Below are 22,578 nucleotides of genomic sequence, written 5' to 3'. Positions count from 1 at the left end.
GGCGGCTGGCAAAATGTGATAAGATATTGAAGGATTTAGCATCTAAAATATTTAAAGAGTTGTTATAAATCAGTGAAAGAAACGTTAAAAGATTTTGTTTAAATGGGCAAAATGTACAACAGATACTTCACATCCACACACACGCACGCACACACACAAGCAGAAGCAGCTCAAATACACAAGCCCTTGAATAATTAGGGAAATGCAAATTAAAAGATTGAGTTATCATTGCATACATATCATACATACTGGCACAAACTTAACTGTCTCTCGTATGGTTCTGGTGAGAAAATAAACTGGTATATTACTTTGGAAAACTTTGTGCGTTTGTGTGTGTGTGTGTGTGTGTGTGTGTGTGAAGTTGAAGTTGCACCTGCTATACAAAACAGCGAGTCTATGCTTAATTACAAACTCTAATTATGCACAGGAATGTAAGAAGAGATATACAGGAATATGCATAACAGCACTCTTTATAATTCAGCATTGTTGATAATATTTATACATCCATCAACAGGGAAACAGATAAGTAAATTGTGTAATATTTGTATGAAACACAGCAATGAATGAAAATAAGCTGCAGAATAAGTCACACAATATAATTTTTTTTTTTTTGAGACAGAGTCTCGCTCTGTTGCCCAGGCTGGAGTGCAGTAGAGCAATCTTGGCTCACTGCAAGCTCCGCCTCCTGGGTTCACACCATTCTCCTGCCTCAGCCTCCCAAGTAGCTGGGACTACAGGCACCTGCCACCACGCCCAGCTAACTTTTTTGTACTTTTTTTTTTTCAGTAGAGACGGGTTTCACCATGTTAGCCAGGATGGTCTCGCTCTCCTGACCTCCTGATCTGCCCGCCTCGGCCTCCCCAAGTGCTGGGACTACAGCAGTGAGCCACCGCGCCCGGCCCACACAGTATAACATTTAAATAAAGTTCAAAATCCCACAGTACTGTACTATATGTTATTTACAGCTGCATAAACATGTAGTAAAACATACACATAGAAAGTATAAATGACAAAGTTCATGTCACAATCCCCTCTGGACAAAAGAGAGCTACAACAGGGACCTGTCCTTGTAAAGTTTTTTTTCCCCTTAAATTGGATGGATATACACAAGTCTTCATTATATTATTCTATGACTTTTTGTATGTCTAAAATATTTCACTGAAAATGCTATGAGGTTCACTTTTAAATTATCTGAGCCTGGCGCGGTGGCTCACGCCTGTCATCCCAGCACTTTGGGAGGCTGAGGTGAGCGGATCACCTGAGGTCAGGAGTTTAAGACCAGCTTGGCCAACATGGTGAAACCCATCTCTACTAAAAATACAAAAACTAGCTGGGCGTGGTGGTTGGCGCCTGTAGTCCCAGCTACTTAGGAGGCTGAGGCAGGAGAATCGCTTTAACCTGGGAGGCAGGGATTGCAGTGAGCTGAAATCGTGCCTCTGCACTCTAGCCTGGGCAACAGAGCAAGACTCCGTCTCAAAAATAAAATAAAAGACCTGGAAAGCCATCCTGGCCAAAATGGTGAAACCCCGTCTCTACTAAAATCAAAAAAAAAAAAAAAAAAATTAGCCGGGCGTGGTGGCGCACGCCTGTTGTCCCAGCTACTCGAGAGGCTGAGGCAGTAGAATTGCTTGAACCCGGGAGGCGGAGGTTGCAGTGAGCCAAGATTGGGCTGGAAAGCTAAATATCAATACTTTAACACAGGGGTCTCTAACCCCCAGGGCCTCAGACTGGTACCAGTCCCCAGCCTGTTAGGAAGTAGGCCACACAGCAGGAGGTGAGCCGTGCGCCTGAGCTCCACCTCCTGTTAGATGAGCGCAGCATTAGATTCTCATAAGAGCGCAAACCCTGTTGTGAACCGTGCACGTAAGGGATCTAGGTTGTGCTCTCCTCATGAGAATCTTACAAATGCCTTATCATCAGCAGTGGAACAGCTTCATCCCGAAGCCATTCGCACCTCCCGTAACCCCCACCTGGCAATGGAAAAAACTGTCTTCCACAAAACCCGTCCCTGGTGTCAAAATGGTTGAGAACTGCCGTCTTAACAGGATTATTCTCTTTTATCCTGGATCTTTCTGTAATTAAACATGTAACCATTTGAATTTTTTTAAGGTGTTAAAGATGCCTACCATTTTCCAGTTTTGCAGTCTTCTCCGATTCAGCTATCTCTTCGAAACTTACTTTTTATTTCATTTCATTTTTAGAGACAAGGTCTCCCTGTGTTGCCCAAACAGCACTCAAATTCCTAGGCTCAAGTGATCCTCCAAACTCAGCCTCCCGAGTAGCTGGAACTACAGATGCATGCCACCACGCTCAGCTCAAAACTTACTTTTTTGTTGAAGTTGTGCCTTAGCTATTCAATAATCTCCAGCATTCAACAGTCTACCAGTGACCACAGGTGGGATTCACTTCACTGACCATTAACTGAACAAATAAGAAGCCAGCTTCGAAGGCTTCTTTCTAGAGACACTGATATCACCTTCTCCCTTTACCTAGTTTTTGTTTGTTTGTTTGTTTTGAGGTGGAGTCTCGCTCTGTTGCCCAGGCTGGAGTGCAGTGGCACAATCTTGGCTCACTGCAACCTCTGCCTCCCAGGTTCAAGCAATTCTCCTGCCTCAGCCTCCTGAGTAGCAAAGACTACAGGCGTATACCACCATGCCCGGCTAATTTTTGTAATTTTAGTAGAGATGGGGTTTAACTGTGTTGTCCAGGCTGGTCTCAAACTCCCGACCTCAAGCGATTCACCCAACTCAGCCTCCCAAAGTGCTGGGATTACAGGTATAAGTCACCAGGCCCGGTCCTGCCTTTACCTAGTTTTCTAGCATCTAGTGTTAGGAGTCAAAGAGCGATCGCCTAGGCTTCCTGAAACCGTAATGTGAGGTGAGAAGTGGAGAGCGTCGGTATCAAGCTCCACTCCCCTGGACGGCATCCCTGTTACAACTCCACCCACCGTCAGCAGTTTCTCAGGAAGTGTTAAGTGTCTACCATAGATAAGACAACAACTTCCTTTCTGGTGCCTTTTCAGGGCTTTATGATTAAAATAAGTTGTGGAAGTCTAAAAACATAGAGGCCATTTCCTTAAGCGGATGGACCGCCACATATGAAGATGTCAAGGAGATAAAGCAAGTGCAAACCCAGGACTTTCTTTTCAATTCCTTTGTTCACGTAATTCAAACCCAGGCTCAACAGTCCTTTATAAACACAAATTTACTTTCATCTTTCTTCTGTAAGTCCACAGACAAAACAAGCAATGTGTTACACCTCTGAACCTACAATAGGATTTTAAAAGCTACCAGGAAGCCCTTGAGAAGTTCAGGTCTGGGTCAGCAAATACTTTATCATATTTACAGGTCAGGACGCTTTCAGCTACATGCAATCAAAATCCTAATTTAACTCACTTTAAACAATAAAGAAGTGGAGTGGCTCACATCACAGAAAGGCCAGAGGCTGGGAGGGACTCAGGGTTCAATGAACTCAGTGGCTGGGACTTTCCTTCCTCTAGAATTCTCTTAGCTATACATTCCTTCCTGTATCTGTTCATCTCAGGCTGGAAGCAAGATGGCTGCACGACCCCTGATCCCCACAGCCAAGCATGACACCGTTTAATTTCTTCCTATGGCTTGCTTAGGAGAAGGAGGAGCCCAAAGCCCCAGGAAACCTGTCAAGGTCTTGGCTGAGCCAGTCACTCATCTAACACCAATGTCTGGCCGCACGGGAGGGCCTGCTGGCAAAGCACTGGGCTCCCGATGGACTGCGACCAGGTAAGTCCCACTCCTAAAGCTGCAGCCGCTCCTTTACACCAAATGGAATCTGATAAAAAGGAGGTGGAAGGATCGGAGGGACACAGTATTCATGCCACATCTTAGAAGTTCAGGACTGAGTTCACTAATTTACGCCTCAGGGTCCTGGAGAAAGCTATTGACAGTGCGATCACCTGGAGTTTGGGTACAAAGCTACACCTGTCCTCCCTGCAAAGCAGGCTTTCTTCTTCCTCAAATATCCCAAGACCAGCAATGCATTCAGCATCCCACTGTTGCCAAAATCAAAGTCTCATGAAAAGAGAAGAGAACCAGCTTTGGGAGAGGCAGCAGGACCTCCCTTCTGGTTCATGGAAAGCCTCTGCCCCACTGCAGCGACTCAGGCCTGGCCCTGGGTGCAAGTTCAAGCACAGCCTCAAGCACTGTTCTGTTCACACTGCGTAGCATGTGCTTCCCCAGAATGCAAGCAGCGGCCACTGCGGGGAAGGAGACCACACCAAGGTCTCTGGGCCGCCAGGACTGGGAAACCACAGGGAAGGTACCCAGCCCTCAGAGGCGCTCAGCTGGACAAGAGCAGTGACATCGTCCAATCTTCTGAGGACCTTCTATTCTTCCAGAGACTGACACAAAAAACCAATTCATTGTTCTCCCTAACAACAGATAAGAACGGAAAGGAAGAGGAAGCAGATTTTGAATGGTGACATTTAAACCCAAAACTTCATTCGTCCCAGAGTCTCAAGACAAAAGCTACAAAACCATGACCTGGCCGGGCGCGGTAGCTCACACCTGTGATCCCAGCACCTTGGGAGGCCGAGGCAGGTGGATCACCTGAGGTCAGGAGTTTGAAAACAGCCTGACCAACATGGTGAAACCCTGTTTCTACTAAAAATACAAAAAATTAGTTGAGCATGGTGGCAGGTGCCTGTAATCCCAGCTACTTGGGAGGCTGAGGCAGGAGAATCGCTTGAACCTGGGAGGCAGAGGTTGCAGGGAGCTGAGATCGTGCAAGAGAAAAACTCCATCTCAAAAAAAAAACAAAAAAAACCATGGCACACATATAAAGAATCTTCCTTAAAAAAAAAAAATAAGAGCTTATACCCTCTGATCTGAGTTTCACTTAAGGGAAAGTATTCTGAACAAAATTATTCACAATACGTAGAAGTTATCTCAGCCATCAAAAGGTGTCAGAAGAGTGAAATAATATCAAACCACATGAACTGCAGCACGGGGGTGGTTTTCTGTGTTAGAGTAAATACACGTGAAAGGTACGACGTGGCTATTACGGAAGTGGCCATGGGGCTATGAAGCAACATGGAACACTTACATTAAATAACTTCTTCACTTTGATGACAACTGTGTACTAAAGCAAACAAAAACATGTCTATGAAAAAGACAAAGGAAATCCAAAATTGATGCTAATGGTTACCTGAGGAAACCAGGTTTCTAGGTGCTCCTTCCTACTTTCCTATTAATAATACAGTCGTCCCCGGGATCCGTCAGACACTGCTTCCAGGAACCCCGTGGATGTTAAATTCGAGGATGCTCAGGTCCCTGATTTTTGTTCTTTCTGTTTCTGTTTCTCTCTCTCTCTCTCTCTCTCTCTCTCTCTCTCTCTCTCTTTTTGAGACGGAGTCTCACTCTTGTCGCCCAGGCTGGAATCTGGAATGCAGTGGCACGATCTTGGCTCACTGCAACCTCTGCCTCCCGGGATCAAGCAATTCTCCCGCCTCAGCCTCCTGAGTAGCTGGGATTACAGGTGCCCGCCACCATGCCTGGCTAATTTTTGTACTTTTAGTAGAGACTGGGTTTCGCCATAGTGACCAGGCTGATCTCCAATTCCTGACCTCAGGTGATTCACCTGCCTTGGCCTCCCAAAGTGTTGGGATTACAGGTATGAGCTACCGCATCCAGCCCGAGTCCCTGATTTTTAAAAGATGGCCTAGTATTTGCATATCACCTGTGCACATCCTCCTGTATACTTTAAATCACCTCTAGATGACCTACAATACCTCATACAGTGTAAATACTACGTATACAGTTGTTATACTGTACTGCTTAGGGAATAATGACAAGAAAAATATGTACATGTTCAGCACAGACACAATTTTTGCCAAATATTTTCAATTCGTGGTTGGCTGAATCCACGATGCAGAATCTGAGGGAGGGCAGCTGTCACAGCTCACTTTTACCACAGGCATGGTCTTCCAAGCACTACGCGTCCTGGCCATTTCCTCAATACAGCCTTTGGGGGTGGTTTCTAATATTATCTCCATTTTATAGATGAGAAAACTTCTGTTTTCTAAACTTCCTGTAAAGGTACTGGCCGTGCCCTCCTAATGTATGGGCAAGGCTAGCTAGAGTCGAAGGTTCCTCCCAACCACTGCCTTTACCTGTAAAAAGGGGATTCTGATGCTTACGGACAGCGCGTGGCCCTCCGACGCCTGGGACTGGCTCACTGGGGCAGATCTGTCGCTGGAAGAAGCTGAGGCTCCCACCTGGGGATTCGCTCTGCTGGAACAGCTTCGGCATCTCCAGGTCCCAGACAGCCGGGACAACACATGGATGTTGGTATGCTGGGGAGAAGGGAGGCACCCCAGGAAATCGCAGGACTCTGGCTGGGGCCAGGGAGGGGAGGGCAGAGGAGAGAGCTCGAGGAATAAAGCCTGTCATGCTCTCAGTGTTTGGGAGGTGCAATCGCTTTTTGGACTCACTTTTGGGCCTCTTCTTGCCGTCGTGATGTTAGGATTTGGGGGGGCCAAGATCCAGTCTCATCGGTGAAACAGAGGTGGAGTGGCCAGAGGACTAAACTCAAGTGCCCGCACTGCTCGGAGAGGCAGTGAGTCCGTTAAAGCAGGTGATGTAAAATCACAGTCTTCGATCTAATTCTTGTTTTCCCACTTTTGATTGAAATAGGAATTGAAGACATATTTCACTTTCTCTCCACTTGAAGAAGAATGGCGTGAACACAGTGATGTGCAGCCACGAAGAGGCGCCAGCGAGTGGCAGGGACACCGCAGGCCCACGGTGCGGCACCCACAACTGCTCACTGTGGCAGGAGCGTCGGACTTTAAGGAGCTGTGAGACAGCTATATTTTATGTGGAAATTTCCAGCCTTTTAAACATCAGTGAGTCATTCAAACAAACAAATGAACAATTATTTTTAAAGCTGCACATGGCCAGACTCAGCTCCTGGTACCAGCCTGAGACCTCTGAACTGGCCTTCAGCTAGAAAAGCTAGAGGCAGCCTTGTGATCTCAGGGGACCTGGCAGAGTGGGTGGGCTAGCACCACAGGATGCGGTCAAAGCCCACCCCAAAGTAGAGGGTCACTTGGATACCAAGGTGTCTGCCTGGGGCTTCACAGAGCCCACCGTCCTGGCCATCACAAATGACATGGTGTGCTTCATGAAAGTGCAAACAATGGAGAAGGAGCCCCTTGGTGAAGGTGGGGCTGGGTGCGTGCAACGCAGGCGTAAAAGTTGACACCACATCTCACCCAGAGCAAAAGAAAACAGGAAAAGCAAAAATACTTCATTTAAGACTCAAGATAACTCATTTCCCATTTCTCATTTCATCATGATTTATACAATAAAACAACGGCTCTCATGGATTCTAACATCTCAGGAAAGCACCAAACACATAGCAAGTGAATCGGGTATAAGTAACAGGGTATTTAGTTGCGGGTCACCCACATGGCAATGGATGACAGGCACTGGTTTCCATTCCTTCTTCTCTGAAGAAGGGGATTCCCTACCTCTAGGCTGGGAAGGGGACAGACATTGAATAAAAATATCTGGGCACAATGAGAAAGACACGGGCACGGCCTGAATTCCACAGAGAGCAGCAGCTAGAGCTCAACCATGGCTCCTGGAAATGCTCCATTTAAAAGCATACAAGAGTTAGAATCTTAAGATAGTGACAATATATTTTTCATAATTTCCTCCACTTTCGGCCATCAGAGTGGCCTTTAAAGTGCTCACTAGGTATCTCGGAGCAAACCTCGGGTCCAGGACCAGCGCCAGCAGCAGGCAGCTCTCACGCCCACCTGTCCTGTCCCGTCCCCAGCCCTTGCTGCATGGGGATGGAATATAAACTTCCTCTCATATCTGAGCTGGGAGGACAGGGCCATATTCCACAAGCAACAAACCTGTAAAGCAACAAACACATGAAAAATCCTGGGTCGCCCTCAAAAGGCTTCACGAGAGTCAGCCAGCCCCTATTTGACAAGATGCATAATTATTGCATGGAAGTCCTGTTTATGTAAGTGATCGCAATTAGCCATGATTTTCCACAGTATTTCAAGTATTTCAAGGGACAGCTTGAGGAAAACATGAGAGGATACCTTGGAAAGAAAGAAAATGCTCCTGGCCCCACAGAGGCAGCGGGGACTCCCAGGCCGCTCACACTGGGAGTGCTCGTGGCCCAGCTGTGTCCAGGAGGACACACACGGTCTTCCTCTCCCCTCCCAGGGCCCTCAGCCAATGACCAGCCCAGAAAGGTTTGCTGGAGAAACCCTCTCCAGCCTGGACTTGCCCCAGCCTCCTTTCCTGTCAGTAAAGGGAAGGAGACCATTTGGCCTTAACAATCCTGACCCCCTCAAATCTGGATCTTGTGATTCAGCTCCCGAAGTCTCAGGGACCAGGGTCCCCTGCCTCAGGGTCAAGCTAGCCCCAAACTCCTGGTCGATCCACTCTAGCTTCTAACAGCCCAGCATCTGGACCCGTGTGTAGCCTCCTTCACCCTCCAACACCCGGAACACAGGGCAGCCAAGTCCACTCGCGATGTCCGTTGCCCAGAGCGGCGAGCCTCACAGACAGGACGGCCAGCACCGGGCTACAGGACGGGGAAGGTAGACAACTGGACAGGGAGAGGGGAGCCATCCGCCGCCTCAGGAGCACTGGGAAGAGGGCCTCCCCACATTCCCAGACCCCACCACACCCCGCGTCTCTCCCTCCCTGGCAGGGGTGGCCGGCACTCAGGCTCCAGCTGGAGTCCAAGCCACCTGGCCCAAAGGCTGACTCCACCTGTGGGCTCCGGGGTGAGAACTTTATCCCGTCATTTGTAAACAGATAATCCATTCAGTCATCAACAAATGTTTATTAAGTTCCTGCCACGTGCCAGGCACTGTTTTAGGTGCTGGAAAAACAGCAGTAGAGAAAGCAATCAAAAATATTCCTGAGGTGTGCAGGCAAAAATGATTGGGGGTGGAGAGCGGGCATGGCACGGAGTAAACACCAGCACCCACCTTACAGGGGTGTCGTGAGGACTGAAGAGCGTGGCACAGGACCTGGTCCAGGATAAGGGATGGACACACAGTAGTCACCATTAGCTGTGGGTCATAGGCCAAGACTAAAAAAGAACCACATCAGCCTCAGGAGGCCTCTTGGGAACAGGGAAATCACCCGATGCTGTGAGGCTGGCTCTGGCCAGGCTCAGAGGAACCAGGGACCCTTTCAGGGGGAGATTCCCGCCCACCACCTATCAACTAGGCTGGCAAGATAGCAAGTGCCTTCAAACACGAGCAAAAGCAAGATGCAAAAGGCCGCAGGACGAGTCCCGGTGACATATCCACAAATCGCAGGCAGAGAGCCTGTTAAAGGAAGGCCGTGTAAGTGTGCTCAGTCAGTGGAAAGTGGACTTGCTCCAGGAAGGCCACAGCCTCATCCGCGCACACGGCAAGTCCGGGGCAGGTCCTGGGCACGCGGCAGGTCCGTGTCCCCATCTCACTCACTCATCGTCCCTCAGAGGAAACCACAGTCACTGCCTCCTCTGCCAAAACAACAGAAATAGCTACTCCAGTGTCCCAGGTGTCTTCCCACACACAAACGTGCAATGCGATACTTGCTGAACGCCAGGGCCTCTGAAAAGCAGGAAGGTAATTAGCTGGGCGTGGTGGCACGTGCCTATAATCCTAGCTACCAGGAGGCTGAGGCAGGAGAATCACTGGAACCCGGGAGGCAGAGGCTGCAGTGAGCCAAGATCGCGCCACTGCACTCCAGCCTGGGTGACAGAGCAAGACTCCGTCTCATAAGAGAAAAAAGAAAGGCAGGAAGGTCTCCGCTGGGCAGCAGGGACGGATACAGCTCGACCTGACTCCTAAGAGGTGAAAGGCCGCCCCAACTTGACAGAAACCTTTTGATTTCCCCCAGCGGTTCAAACAGATTTACTGGGCAACAAGTCTTTGAATATTGACTTTCAAATGAAAATAAACACAGCAAGGCAGCTCCGCGTCAGCAGATATGTCCCAGCATGCTGATGCCGCTGGGCGAGCAGCGGGGAGCTCAGGCCGGAGGAAGAACACGCAGCAGGGCCCGCACCGAGTTCTGCAGGTACCCCTTACTTTTCATTAACATGAAGCTCCCAGACAGATTCCCACTTATGCCTCATACCTCTTAAAAACACAGGCTCAGCCGGGGGCGGTGGCTCATGCCTGCAATTCCAGCACTTTGGGAGGCCAAGCTGGAGGAATGTTGGGCCCAGGAGTTCAAGACCAGCTTGGACAACATAGTGAGACTTCGACTCGACTAAAACATTACCTGGGTGTAGGCCGGGCACGTGGCTCACACCTGTAATCCCAGCACTGTGGGAGGCTGAGGCGGGCGGATCACGAGGTCAGGAGATCGAGACCATCCTGGCTAATACGGTGAAACCCCGCCTCTACTAAAAATACAAAAGATTAGCCGGGCGTGGTGGCGGTGCCTGTAGTCCCAGCTACTCGGGAGGCTGAGGTGGGAGGACCACTCAAACCCAGGAGTTCAAGACGTCAGTGAGCTTTGATCACACAGCTACATTCCAACCTGGGCAGCAGAGCAAGACCTTGACTCTAAAAATCTTAAGTAATTAATTTATATGTATATATTATATTTATATAAACCAGGCACTGTTTTAGGTGTTGGAGAAACAGCAGTAGGTAAAACAATCAAAAATATTCCTGAGGTGTGCAGGCAGCAATGATTGGGGGTGAGAGCAGGCATGGAATAAATATTAGTGCCCACTTTACAAGGGCGTCCTGAGGACTGAAGTGGGTAATTTTGCATAAAGTGGACGGCACAGGACCCGGCCCATAGTAAAGGATTGACACACAGTAGGTCTATACACAGGCAGGCTCCACGGTGTGTTCAATATCACATATTATCATTTAATAATGTTTAAAATTAATATATAAAATATATTAAAAACATTTAAAAAGTTAGAAAATTTATATTATTTTGTATGCTAGATAATATATAATTGTATAATAGATAATATAGAATATTCTATTATATATTCTATTATATATTATAGATAATATATATTATACCATAGTACATACAATATAATATATATTATATGATAATATATAATACTATAATTACTATATATACTATCATGTGTATTATAGTATATTACAGTATATCATATTTACAGTATTATATATTATCATTATATAATATATATTATGTAGTTATATATAAAAATATAGGCCGGGCGCGGTGGCTCAAGCCTGTAATCCCAGCACTTTGGGAGGCCGAGACGGGCGGATCACGAGGTCAGGAGATCGAGACCATCCTGGCTAACCCGGTGAAACCCCGTCTCTACTAAAAAAATATAAAAAACTAGCCGGGCGAGGTGGCGGGCGCCTGTAGTCCCAGCTACTTAGGAGGCTGAGGCAGGAGAATGGCGTGAACCCGGGAGGCGGAGCTTGCAGTGAGCCGAGATCCGGCCACTGCACTCCAGCCTGGGCGACAGAGCGAGACTCCGTCTCAAAAAAAAAAAAAAAAAAAAAAATATACACAGGCAGGCTCCATGGTGTATTCAGTATCACATATTATCATTTAATGATGTTTAAAATTAATATATAAAAATACATTTTAAAATATATTAAAAACATTTAAAAAGTTAGAAAATTATTTTTATATTATGTTATTTTGTATACCAGATAATATATAATTGTATAATAGATAATATAGAATATTCTATTATATATTCTATTATATATTCTAGATAATATATATTATACTATAGTACATATACTACATGTACTATAGTATAGTATATTATATATTATACAATATACTATAGTATAATATATATTATCTAATGATAACATATAATACTATAATTACTATATATACTATCATGTGTATTATAGTATATTACAGTATATCATATATCACAGTATTATATAATATATATTATGCAGTTACCTATATAAAAATATATATGGGCAGGCTCCATGGTGTATTCTGTATAGTACACAGTATCTAACAGCCTTCGTAAATAACCGTCTCCCACTGCTAACAGCAGAAAGTAAAATACTCTAGAAAAAATAACTAGAAGCAAATGCTGTAGTTGCTAAAGTGTTTACTAGTTTCCAAGCATTAAATATGTACGCTGTGACCACTTTCGAACGGGCTTATCATGTTTTTAACCCAGTGATAAGATCAAAAAGTATTTTCTTAGCTTATATCTATATTTTCCACTTAACAGACTTTATAAAATAAAATTGTTTCTATTAGATATGTGCTTATTTTGACTCTGGGCATTAATTTAACAACCTACAACTTTTAAAGCACAAGAGACGATTTGTTTCCATCTAGACCAACCATATCATCAACATGGAGTCAGCTGCCCCCTGGACTACAACATCACGTCATCCTTCCAAAAGAGCTCCGGACAGTCTTTCTTTTATTTCAGTTCGTTTTTGTTTGTTCGTTGTTGAGACAGGGTCTCGCTCTATCACCCAGGCTGGAGTCCAGTGGTGCGATCTCAGCTTACTGCAACCTCCACCTCCCGGGCTCAAGTGATCCTCCCACCTCAGCCTCCCAAGCAGCTGGGACCACAGGCGTGCGCCACAATGCCATGCTACTTTTCTGTATTTTTGGAAGAGGTGGGGTTTCACCATGTTGCTCAGGCTGGTCTCGAATTCCTGAGCTCAAGCAATCCACCTGCTGTGGCCTCCCAATGTTCTGGGATCACAGCCCTCATCTCGCTCTATCGCCAGGCTGGAGCGCAGTGGCGCGATCTTGGCTCACTGCAACCTCCGCCTCCCAGGTTCAAGTGCTTCCCCTGCCTCAGCCTCCCGAGTAGCTGGGATTACAGGCATGCGCTACACCAAGGCCGGCTAGTTTTGTTTTTTGTTTTTTTTCATATTTTAGTAGAGACGGGGTTTCACCATGTTGGCCAGGATGGTCTCCACCTCCTGACCTGATGATCCCCCTGCCTCAGCCTCCCAAAATCTGTAAGGCCTCCCTTTACACCTGTAAAGGATTACAGGCGTGAGCCACCGCGCCCGGCCGTCTTTCTTTTAAATAGGGATTTGAGATTCTACGTTTTAAGTTTAGAGGAAAGTGAGGGTTAAAACTATTTTAGGAACCAAATTAAGAATGTGGATGTTGGGATGATGCCACATTGGTTGTTGCAAACTGAGACAATGTTTTCCTGTAACACTTTAATAATCATTTTAAAGATCAAAAGAACCGACACTGGCAAGCTTAAAATCCAACTGTGCTAACACATGGCTCCTGAAGGTGTACTGATGCCACTCAGCAAAACGGTACCAAGAGCCAGAAAGGGGCTTACATCTAGTAATCCCCTATTAACGAACTTGCCCTGAAGAAAGTCACAAAAAGCAAGGAAGAATGAGATAGAGGGATGATCAACCAAGTTTAACTTACAATTGCACTGTACTGGAAGTAGCAATAAGATCATTATTTTCTATGTGATATTTGACTTACTTGATACATCCACTTGACAGACTCTTACACAGCCACTAGAAAGTATGAAATGTTGATTAATATAAGTAGAATATGATACTGTATCTATAAAGACACACTATCATTACAATTATAAATATTACATGAGGAAAAAAAGTTGGAGGTAAATACATTAAAATGTAAAAAATGGGTATTAGTGGAATTGAATTAGGCATGTCTTCCTCTTTGTAGCATGCAAACTTTATTAATATTTATAATTAATTTTTTTAAAGGGAGGGTTTCTGTCCTAAAGAACCCTGGAAGGAAAACTGTGGCTGGCCGCGCCCTGGGGACAGAGCATCGAGTATGTCAATGTCGAGACAGGGATGCTAGGGCTGCCCCTGCGCTCTCCCACGTCGCACAGTTCATCAGGAAGTCACGGACCAAGCTGTTAACAAGAACTGCATTTTCCTGCACTGCTGGAAGAACACACCAGGTGACCTCCCCATCCACTCCCTAACACCGAAGTCAAAATCACAACACAGCTAGATCCTGGCCTTCCAGACTTAGAAACATTACAAAGAAGAAACATTTACTTCTTTGAAAAAAAGCACAGCCGGGCACGGTGGCTCATGCCTGTAATCCCAGCACTTCAGGAGGCCAAGGCAGGTGGATCACCTGAGGTGAGTGTGAGACCAGCTTGGCCAACATGGTGAAACCCTGTCTCTGCTAAAAATACAAAAATTATCCGGGCGTAGCAGTGGGCACCTGTAATCCCAGCTACTTGGGAGGCTGAGGCAGGAGAATCACTTGAACCCAGGAGGCAGAGGTTGCAGTGAGCCGAGATCAGTGAGCCAACAATCCAGCCTGGGTGACAAGAACAAAACTCCGTCTCAAAAGAAAAAAAGAAAAAATTACCATCTTCCATTGGCAGGTGGTTGTGAAGGGGAAAAGCCAGAATGCCCAAACTCAAAGGTAAAGTAGAAATTCAGGCTGACGCTGACCTTGACCAGGCTTCCTGGCAAAGATCGAAGCCTGTCACCTTCTAACATTCTGCTCCAGCACACACGTAACTTCATACTCCACCCACAAGGTAGAGGCCGAAAAGAACAAATCACGGTGAGTACTTTCCTAATGCTCCTGCAGGTCCCACGATGTCTGAGACACAGGCAGGTCACAGCCTTGTCCATCACTGCAGGGCCTGCCGGCGCAGACCGTGCCAATAACCTGCCGTCCGTGGATGCTGTGGGGACCCACAACGTTGGCCATGGTTAGTTCTCACCTGCAGACAGACTGAATGCAGTGAGGATGCCCTCCTCTTCTAAAACTTTATTTCACTGTCCTTCTTATGTTTTGACTTAGTATTTTCTCAAGTCCCATTTGGTCATAGAAGAACCTAAATACATAATTACACATTAAGAGAAAAACTTGCCTGTCTCTTGAATGTATAACATTTTTCATTACTTGCTCATATTATATCTTGGAAGCTACACATCCTATAAAAAAAAACCAAGCAAATAAATAAAAATACAGCTTCCCAGAAATAAGACCTCAGGCCCATTCTGTAAGCACACTATTCGAATAAAGCAAGAACAAGCCATCGGAAAAGTAAGGGTTGTGGCAGGAAACTAGTAGAACATTAGGACAGAATGTTTCCACGCTTCGCAAGTGAAAACCGAAGGCTCGTGCTTCCAGGTGAACTCGGGAGTGTGTGAGGTGGACTTGCCCCAGTCCATCTGGAGTCCCACGCACCTTAGCAACGTCATACCACTCAGCAACAAATTACCAATCAACACAACCGCACAGACAACGTCAAGTTCATTTTATTCTGCGAAAGAAACCAAACTCAAAAGGCTGCATCATGCATGATTCCATTTTACATAACATTCTGGAGAATGCAAAACTATTGGGACAAAAAACAGATCAGTGGTGGGCAAGGCCTGGGGAAGGGTGGGAAGAAATTTGTGGCAAAGAGAAGGAGGAGCTCTGCTCTGAACCCCGACTGTGACTCCGGTTTCATACGTGACTGTATGCATCTGTCACATAGCACATCAGACACATAGCACTGAATGCTGAAATGAGTGAATTTTCTTGTATGTAAATTATATCTTAGTAAACCCGATTTTACAATTTTTAAAGAAAAAAAAAATACTTATGGCCGTGCATGGTGGCTCACTCCTATAATTCCAGCACTTTGGGAGGCTGAAGCAGGGAGATCACCTGGGGTCAGGAGTTCAAGACCAGCCTGGCCGACATGCTGAAACCCCGTCTCTCCTAAAAATACAAAACTTAGCACTTAGCCACGCATGGCGGTGGGCGCCTATAATCCCAGCTACTTGGGAGGCTGAGGTAGGAGAATCACTTTAACCTGGGAGGCAGAGGTTACAGTGAGTCGAGATCACGCCACTGCACTCCAGCCTGGGCGACAGAGTGAGACTCCATCTCAAAAGGAAAAAGAAAAACCACATACAACAGAAAAAGTGTTAACTCCAGTTTCCCTGCACATTCCTGAATATTCTCAGGGCTGGCCATCCCATGTGCCCAATACTGCCTGAACCCCCACACCCATCCCTACCAAAAGAAGGAATATTCTGAGTCTCAGTGAACCAAGACCGAAAGTCCAACAAGCTTCTATCCTTTAAGAAAACAAATTTCCAAAGAACACAACTTCCTGTAATTACTGACAGTGTCTGAAAGTCCTTTTCAAAATGACTAGCATGCTCTCCATTTTAAAGGTATAGTTGAGATGCAAATTCTGATCACCTACACAGACAATATCAATTTAACTTCTCGGTTTCAGCTGTTGTTCTGACTTTGTGTAAGGAAACCCCGTTTAAATTCCATAACTCTATAAACCATTCCCAAGGCTCCCACCAGCTACTGTGAGCTCCAGTTTTAAGTTCCAGAGATTAGATAAGGCCTCTATATAGTGGCTAATGAGCCTTAATGTGCTTTAAAAGTCAAGGCTTGAGACCAGCTTTTCAGAGTACACTTATTTTTCCAGCACAGTAGGTTTTCTTGCCAGGCAAGATTTGATTTCAAAATTGCACTAAGTTCTAGAAATTCAGGTTTCTTTCTTGCATGCTCCCACATTTCAGCAGAGTATTAGGAAACCTCCTGACCCAGGTTCCCCGCCCTCTAGGGCTGGGTAGAAGACAATCCACGGGGAAAACCGTACTCCCATTGCTGGGCTTTGCCCCCTGGGGCTGGGCAGATCCAACAGGGGGATTATTTTTAGCTGAAGCATCATGGCAAGCAGTCTGTGTGTGTGTGTGTGTGTGTGCACGCGCGCGGGCGTATCCTCAAGCTCTGCCTCCTGCTTTTGAACAATTCCCTAAAGTAATAATTTTCTTTTTATAAGAAAACCACAGCAACATATTTTATAATAAAGCTATAGCAACATAGATGGCACTGGAGATCATTATATTAAGCGAAATAAGCCAGGCACAGAAAGACGAAGATCCCACGTTCTCACCCATGTAGGGGAGCTAAAGCAGTGGGTCTCGTGGAGGCAGAGAGTGGAATGGTGGACACCCGTGGCCAAGTTACCAGGAAGGGAAGGAGGGATGAAGAGAAGCTGGTTAATGAGTACAAAATGCAGTTAGCTAGAAGGAATAAGTTCTAGCATTCAATAGTACAGTAGGGAAATTAGAGTTAATCATTTTATATATTTCAAAATAGCTAGAAGATGTATAATGTTCCCAACACAATAAAAGATAAACATGTGAGGTTCTGGATATCCTAATACACCGGGGTTTGACCACACACACACTGAACACACAAATCAATCTCACACGAATCCCAAACACGTACAATTAAGATACAGCAATTAATTCTTTTAAAAAAAGAAAACTGTCTCCAAGTAGCCTAGACAGATTTTTCTACACTGAGAATCTTCTCTTGTATAAATCAGAAAAAGGAGCTGTGAGAGCTGCTAAGGGGGTGCCACTGGCACGAAGTCTGTGGACCCTGAGATGAGGCAGCGTCACAGCCTGGTGGAGGCTGTGGACTTTGGGAACCTCAGCTTTAATGGAATTCTCAGATGGAAGCTTCTTTCAGGTTTGCCATCAAATGGTGACTATCACAATATTTTAGGTCTAAAAATTGTCTCACTTGAGGTCAGGAGTTCAAGACCAGCCTGGCCAACATGGTGACACCCTGTTTCTACTAAAAATACAAAAATCAGCTGGGTGTGGTGGCAGATGCCTGTAATCCCAACTACTTGGGACGCTGAGGCACGAGAATCGCTTGAACCTAGGAGGCAGAGGTTGCAGCGAGCCAAGATAGTGCCACTGCATTCCAGCCTGGGCAATAGAGCAAGACTGACTCTGTCTCAAAAAAAAAAAAAAAAAATTGTATGTCCTCTATCTGATATAACACTGAGCAAATCATACAGCAGGAAATGTTCTAAGTTTTAAATAAAAACCATGATACAAAATTCTATTTACAGTATAATCTCAAATGCATTAGAGAAAGAGAAAATAAACAGGAGAAGTGGAAACATAAATACACAAAAATCTTAAGTATTTTTGGAATAATGAACCTAAACAGGATTGTCCTAAACTTTCTTTACAACACAGCGATGTTTAGGTAAGATACAAGTTTAACATTATATTTTGTTAGAAACACAAATGTACTTTAACAAACACGTAGTGCAGCATTAGGTAGGTTTCACTTTGGGGGTTTCATTTACTTGTTTGTTTGGTAAACCTGAGACACTAACATGCACTAGTTTTGTTGTTGCTGTTTTTGAGGCAAGATCTCACTCTGTCGCCCAGGCTGGACTGCAGTGGCTTCATCTTGGCTCACTGCAACCTTCACCTCCTGGGTTCAAGTGATTCTCATGCCTCAGCCTCTCGAGTAGCTGGAATTACAGGCATACACCACCACGCCTAGCTAATTTTTTGTATTTTCAGTAGAGATGAGGTTTTGCCATGTTGCCCAAGCTGGTCTTGAACTACTGAGCTCAGGTAATCTGCCCACAATGGCCTCCCAAAGTGCTGGGATTACAGGCGTGGACCACCACACCCAGCCTATGCACTAGTTTTAAAATTCAGAGGATTAAATTTGCTCTACATCATATAAAGAAATGTGTAGGCTGGGCGCGATGGCTCATGCCTGTAATCCCAGGACTTGGGGAGGCGGAAGCAGGTGGATCACTGTAGTGAGAGGTCAGGAGTCAAGAGAGCAGCCAGGCCAACATGGTGAAACCCCATCTCTACTAAAAAAAATACACAAAAAATTAGCCGTGTGTGGTGGCACATGCCTGTAATCCTAGCTACGCAGGAGGCTGAGGCATGAGAATCCTTTAAACCCAGGAGGTGGAGCTTGCAGTGAGCCGAGATCACACCACTGCACTCCAGCCAGGGTGACAGAGCGAGACTCTATCGCAAAGAAAAAAAAAAAAAGAAAGAAAAGAAATGTGTAAACATGCCCAAGAAAATCAGTCAACTGGCAAAAATGAACTGTTGATTTTTTTTTTCTTACTCATCTTTTCTTCTGATTCATTTCATTCTCCTACTAAATAACTTCCTTGCAAGATTCTAATCAGGACATAGATTGAAATCCAAACCCTTTAGTTTTTCATTTTTTATATAATTATTTTTTCCTCAGGTCTCACAATCTGTTTTTTTTTTTTTTTTTGAGAAGCCTCCCAAGTAGCTGGAACCACAGGCACATGCCACCACACCCGGCTAAGTTTTTGTATTTTCAGTAGAGATGAGGTCTCACCATGTTGGCCAGGCTGGTCTTGACCTCCCGAGCTCGAGCAATCCGCCCACCTCAGCCTCCCAGAGTGCTGGGATTACAGGCGTGAGCCACCGCGCCCAGCCTTCATCTTTATTTCTTTAAAGAAACATTTAAGTGGTGCTTCTCTTTGTGTACTCCTCTAAGCACTGTATGTGACTCAATTCACCTAAGTAATTCTTCAGGTTGGCGTTTAGAGCACGCCGACTTGGTTTCCACCTTGGACCAGCCTTTCCTACCTTTCCAATGGGTCTGTCACGTGGCCTTAAGAACATCCTCAAAGGGATCTCTTGTCTCGTTCATCTCTTCCTGAGACACAATCCTCCCACCCCCACTCCCAAAATCCACTTGTCAAAAGTCCAGACAACCTCTAATCCTACCTGCATTAAACCTTCCCGAAGCCTCCCGGTCAGAATTATTCCTACCCACTCCTTGCTCTGGTACTGGAGGTACAACCATTTCTGAAGAATATAAACTCTCATAGGAATTAAACCTACTTGTTTACATCATCCTTCTCTAGTTTCCTCTCCTCATGCAGCCTGGCTCTGCGTTCTACAAAATAGATGTGGCTCAACATGTCATGCCTTGTAAATACACTCATTTAATCTATAAAATAAAGATAGGCCATAGTCAAAGGGCCGTTTTCACTAGTGCCAACCATGTACAGAACATCATATGCTGCCCCATGCTATTCTTTATTACCAAAATTGTTATAAATGGCTGCATTATAAAATAATTACCATTTCCTGAGCATTTTCTGTGTGCCAAGTACCATGTAAGCACTTCACATGCCTTCTAGGTTCACATATTCCCCCCCAGATTACTCTTTAACAGAAAAACTTGCCTTATTGTCCAGGTCTATGATAACGTTCTCATATTATGGAGGGTTCACCACTTTGTAAAAAACAATATACTATTTGAGGGAGACACATTAACCAGAACTAATTCAATTAGGGTAGTTTTAGATGTTTATAGAAATCATATGATAAACTATCAAAAAAAACGGGATGGGGAGACAAAGAAATTTAACATGGATAGATGAATTATTCCTAGGGAATGACTTTACAATTGTCACTGCCAGGAAATTTATCAATTAGCTATAGAAAGACTTTTTTTTTTTTTTTTTTTTTTGAGATGGAGTCTTGCTGTGTCGCCCAGGCTGGAGTGCAGTGGCGCCATCTCAGCTCACTGCAAGCTCCGCCTCCCGGGTTAGAAAGATTCTTTAAAAGAAACAACAACAACAACACAGCAAGTTGCCATGCTATGGAATCACAAGTTACAAGAGGAAAAAACACCTAAATGTTTGAGAATTAGTCTTTGAGGCTGGGAATAAAATTTGCAGTGCCAGCATTGTAGATGGGTTCAAAAAGCTCTGCATAGCAAACATCTGCAGGAGGCAAAGGTAACGTGGTCTGGTAACTCTGTTTAGAGAGACTCAAAAAGTGATTGTAATGAAGACAAACGTGCTGAAGTTGGAGATATCAGCCCAGAGTTTGAACAAAAGCATTCTGTGAAATGTGCAAGTAGAAATATTATAATAATAGATCACTTATTCATATTTCAATCACATTATGAAACTAAATACTTTCCTTAAAAACTAAACTCATGGCCAGGCACACTGGCTCATGCCTTGGGAGGCTGAGGCTCAAAAATCGCTTGAACCCAGGAGGTGGAGGTTGCAGTGAGCCAAGATCACACCACTGAACTCCAGCCTGGGTGACAGAGCGAGACTCTATCTCAAAAAAAACACAAAAAACAAAAACAAAAACAAAACTAAACTCTTGCAGGTCACAATGGCTCACGCCTATAATCCCAGCACTTCGAGAGGCCAAGTCAGGAGTTTGACACCAGCCTGGCTAACATGGTGAAACGCTGTCTCTACTAAAAATGCAAAAATTAGCTGGGTGTGGTGGTACACGTGTAATCCCAGCTACTCCGCAGGCTGAGACACGAGAATAGCTTGAATCCAGGAGGTGGAGGCTGCAATGAGCCGAGATCACACCACTGCACTCCAGCCTGAGTCAACTGAGTGACTCTGTCTCAAAAATATAAAAAATGAAATTAAATTCATGTGAAAGAAACTTCTCTGCCAAGACCAGGCCTGGAGAGCGTCTGTACTCTTCAGAAGCAACTCCCCTTGCAGCACCCGCAACTGAGTAAGGACAGAAACGGGTGTCACTGGGAACTCATTAGGAGACCTCGGGTCTCTTTAAAGGCCCTTCAACTTCATACAAACTTCACCATATCAGGAGATAGAGGATAATATATTAGAAAGAGATAAGAAGTTGAAAAACAGTCGTCTCCTCGTGTTCTGTTGCCACACCCATTTGTTTAATGAATTTTTAGCAAATTGAGAAATTTAACAATTTAAAGAAATGTTAGAGTCAGAGAGACCTAAAACCTCCATCTTCTGTATTTGACCCAAATCTGAGAGCAGCAACCGACCAGAGAACACACACAGCCTCTTCGGTTTGCTTTCAAATTCTCAGCTAGAATATCAACAGAGTAACAAAGTGAAATGTGCAGATCTCAGAACACAAAATATCAAGGAAAGATACTGAGAATAATGACTCTTTTAGTTTTAGGTAAATTTGCATAAACCTTCTAGCAGTAAGTGCAGCCTTTGAAAAGACAAGGGTATGCCTCGGGATTCTTCAACAGGGTGGGACCTGTGCGTGGGCACAGGAGCTCCAGGAGCGGGATGCCTGGAAAGAGGGCCAAGCCACAGGGGCTGCTGCCAGCTCCACCTGGAGGGACACTCACCTCCCCAGGCTCATCCCGCTGTGCAAACAACCCGCACGAGGATTTCTCTTTTTTAAAGTAAAGTTGTTGGAAAGGCTACATGCAACTGAAAAGTGTTCTTTTTGATGCTTTAAGCTTTTGCTCTATTACCTATGAGAATAATAATATAATCTCTCATTTGATAAGATGATAAAATAAAATAGTATTAGCAGCCCAGAAAACCTATTTTTGCTAAAACTGTTAATGCCTCTAAAATACAACATTGTCACCAGAATCCCCAGTGGCCTCGCGGATAAGGCATTGGTCTCCTGAAACAGAACATTGTCACACTGGTCTGATGAGAACCCAGGATAGAGGGTGTTTTGAGGACCACATTTCCTATCACATAAAATAAAATCCTGCCCTTGAAGATGCAAAATGCCCACACCTGCCACTGCCCTGTCTCCTCCGGAGAGGCTGGGAGACAACGTCTCAGGCCCCAGTGCCCTTCACTCACCTGAATGTGCATGGCGCCCTCTACTGCTTCTTGGATATTGGGGCAACCACTGATGAGGGAGAGCTGCTCTTCTGCACTCAGGGAGCCTTTCAGAGCACCTGCCTGCTCCAGCAACTTCATCTCCTTTCTGGAAAGGCAGAGAGAAGGATCACTGTGAGTATTCAATAC

The 22,578-nt window shown here is 45.1% G+C and overlaps 1 protein-coding gene across 8 annotated transcripts in view; it reads right to left on the bottom strand.

Annotated features, from left to right (window-relative positions):
* CRYL1 (crystallin lambda 1) overlaps window positions 1-22,578 on the bottom strand; it is a 140,894-nt gene that overhangs the window by 84,681 nt on the left and 33,635 nt on the right. For all 8 annotated transcript variants that reach the window (XR_012091704.1, XR_012091708.1, XR_012091706.1 and 5 more), the window contains exon 3: window positions 22,411-22,537. Coding sequence is in view for 3 of the 8 variants with exons in the window: in XM_008021667.3 (XP_008019858.3) it covers window positions 22,411-22,537 (127 nt within the window). In the remaining 5 variants the exon portion in view is untranslated. The remainder of the gene's footprint in view (window positions 1-22,410; window positions 22,538-22,578) is intronic.

Source organism: Chlorocebus sabaeus, chromosome 3 (assembly GCF_047675955.1).
Source record: "Chlorocebus sabaeus isolate Y175 chromosome 3, mChlSab1.0.hap1, whole genome shotgun sequence".
In the NCBI taxonomy this organism is placed as follows: Eukaryota; Metazoa; Chordata; class Mammalia; order Primates; family Cercopithecidae; genus Chlorocebus; species Chlorocebus sabaeus.
The sequence above is the reverse complement of the archived record's forward strand: the minus strand, read 5'-3'. Positions and strand labels throughout refer to the sequence as shown.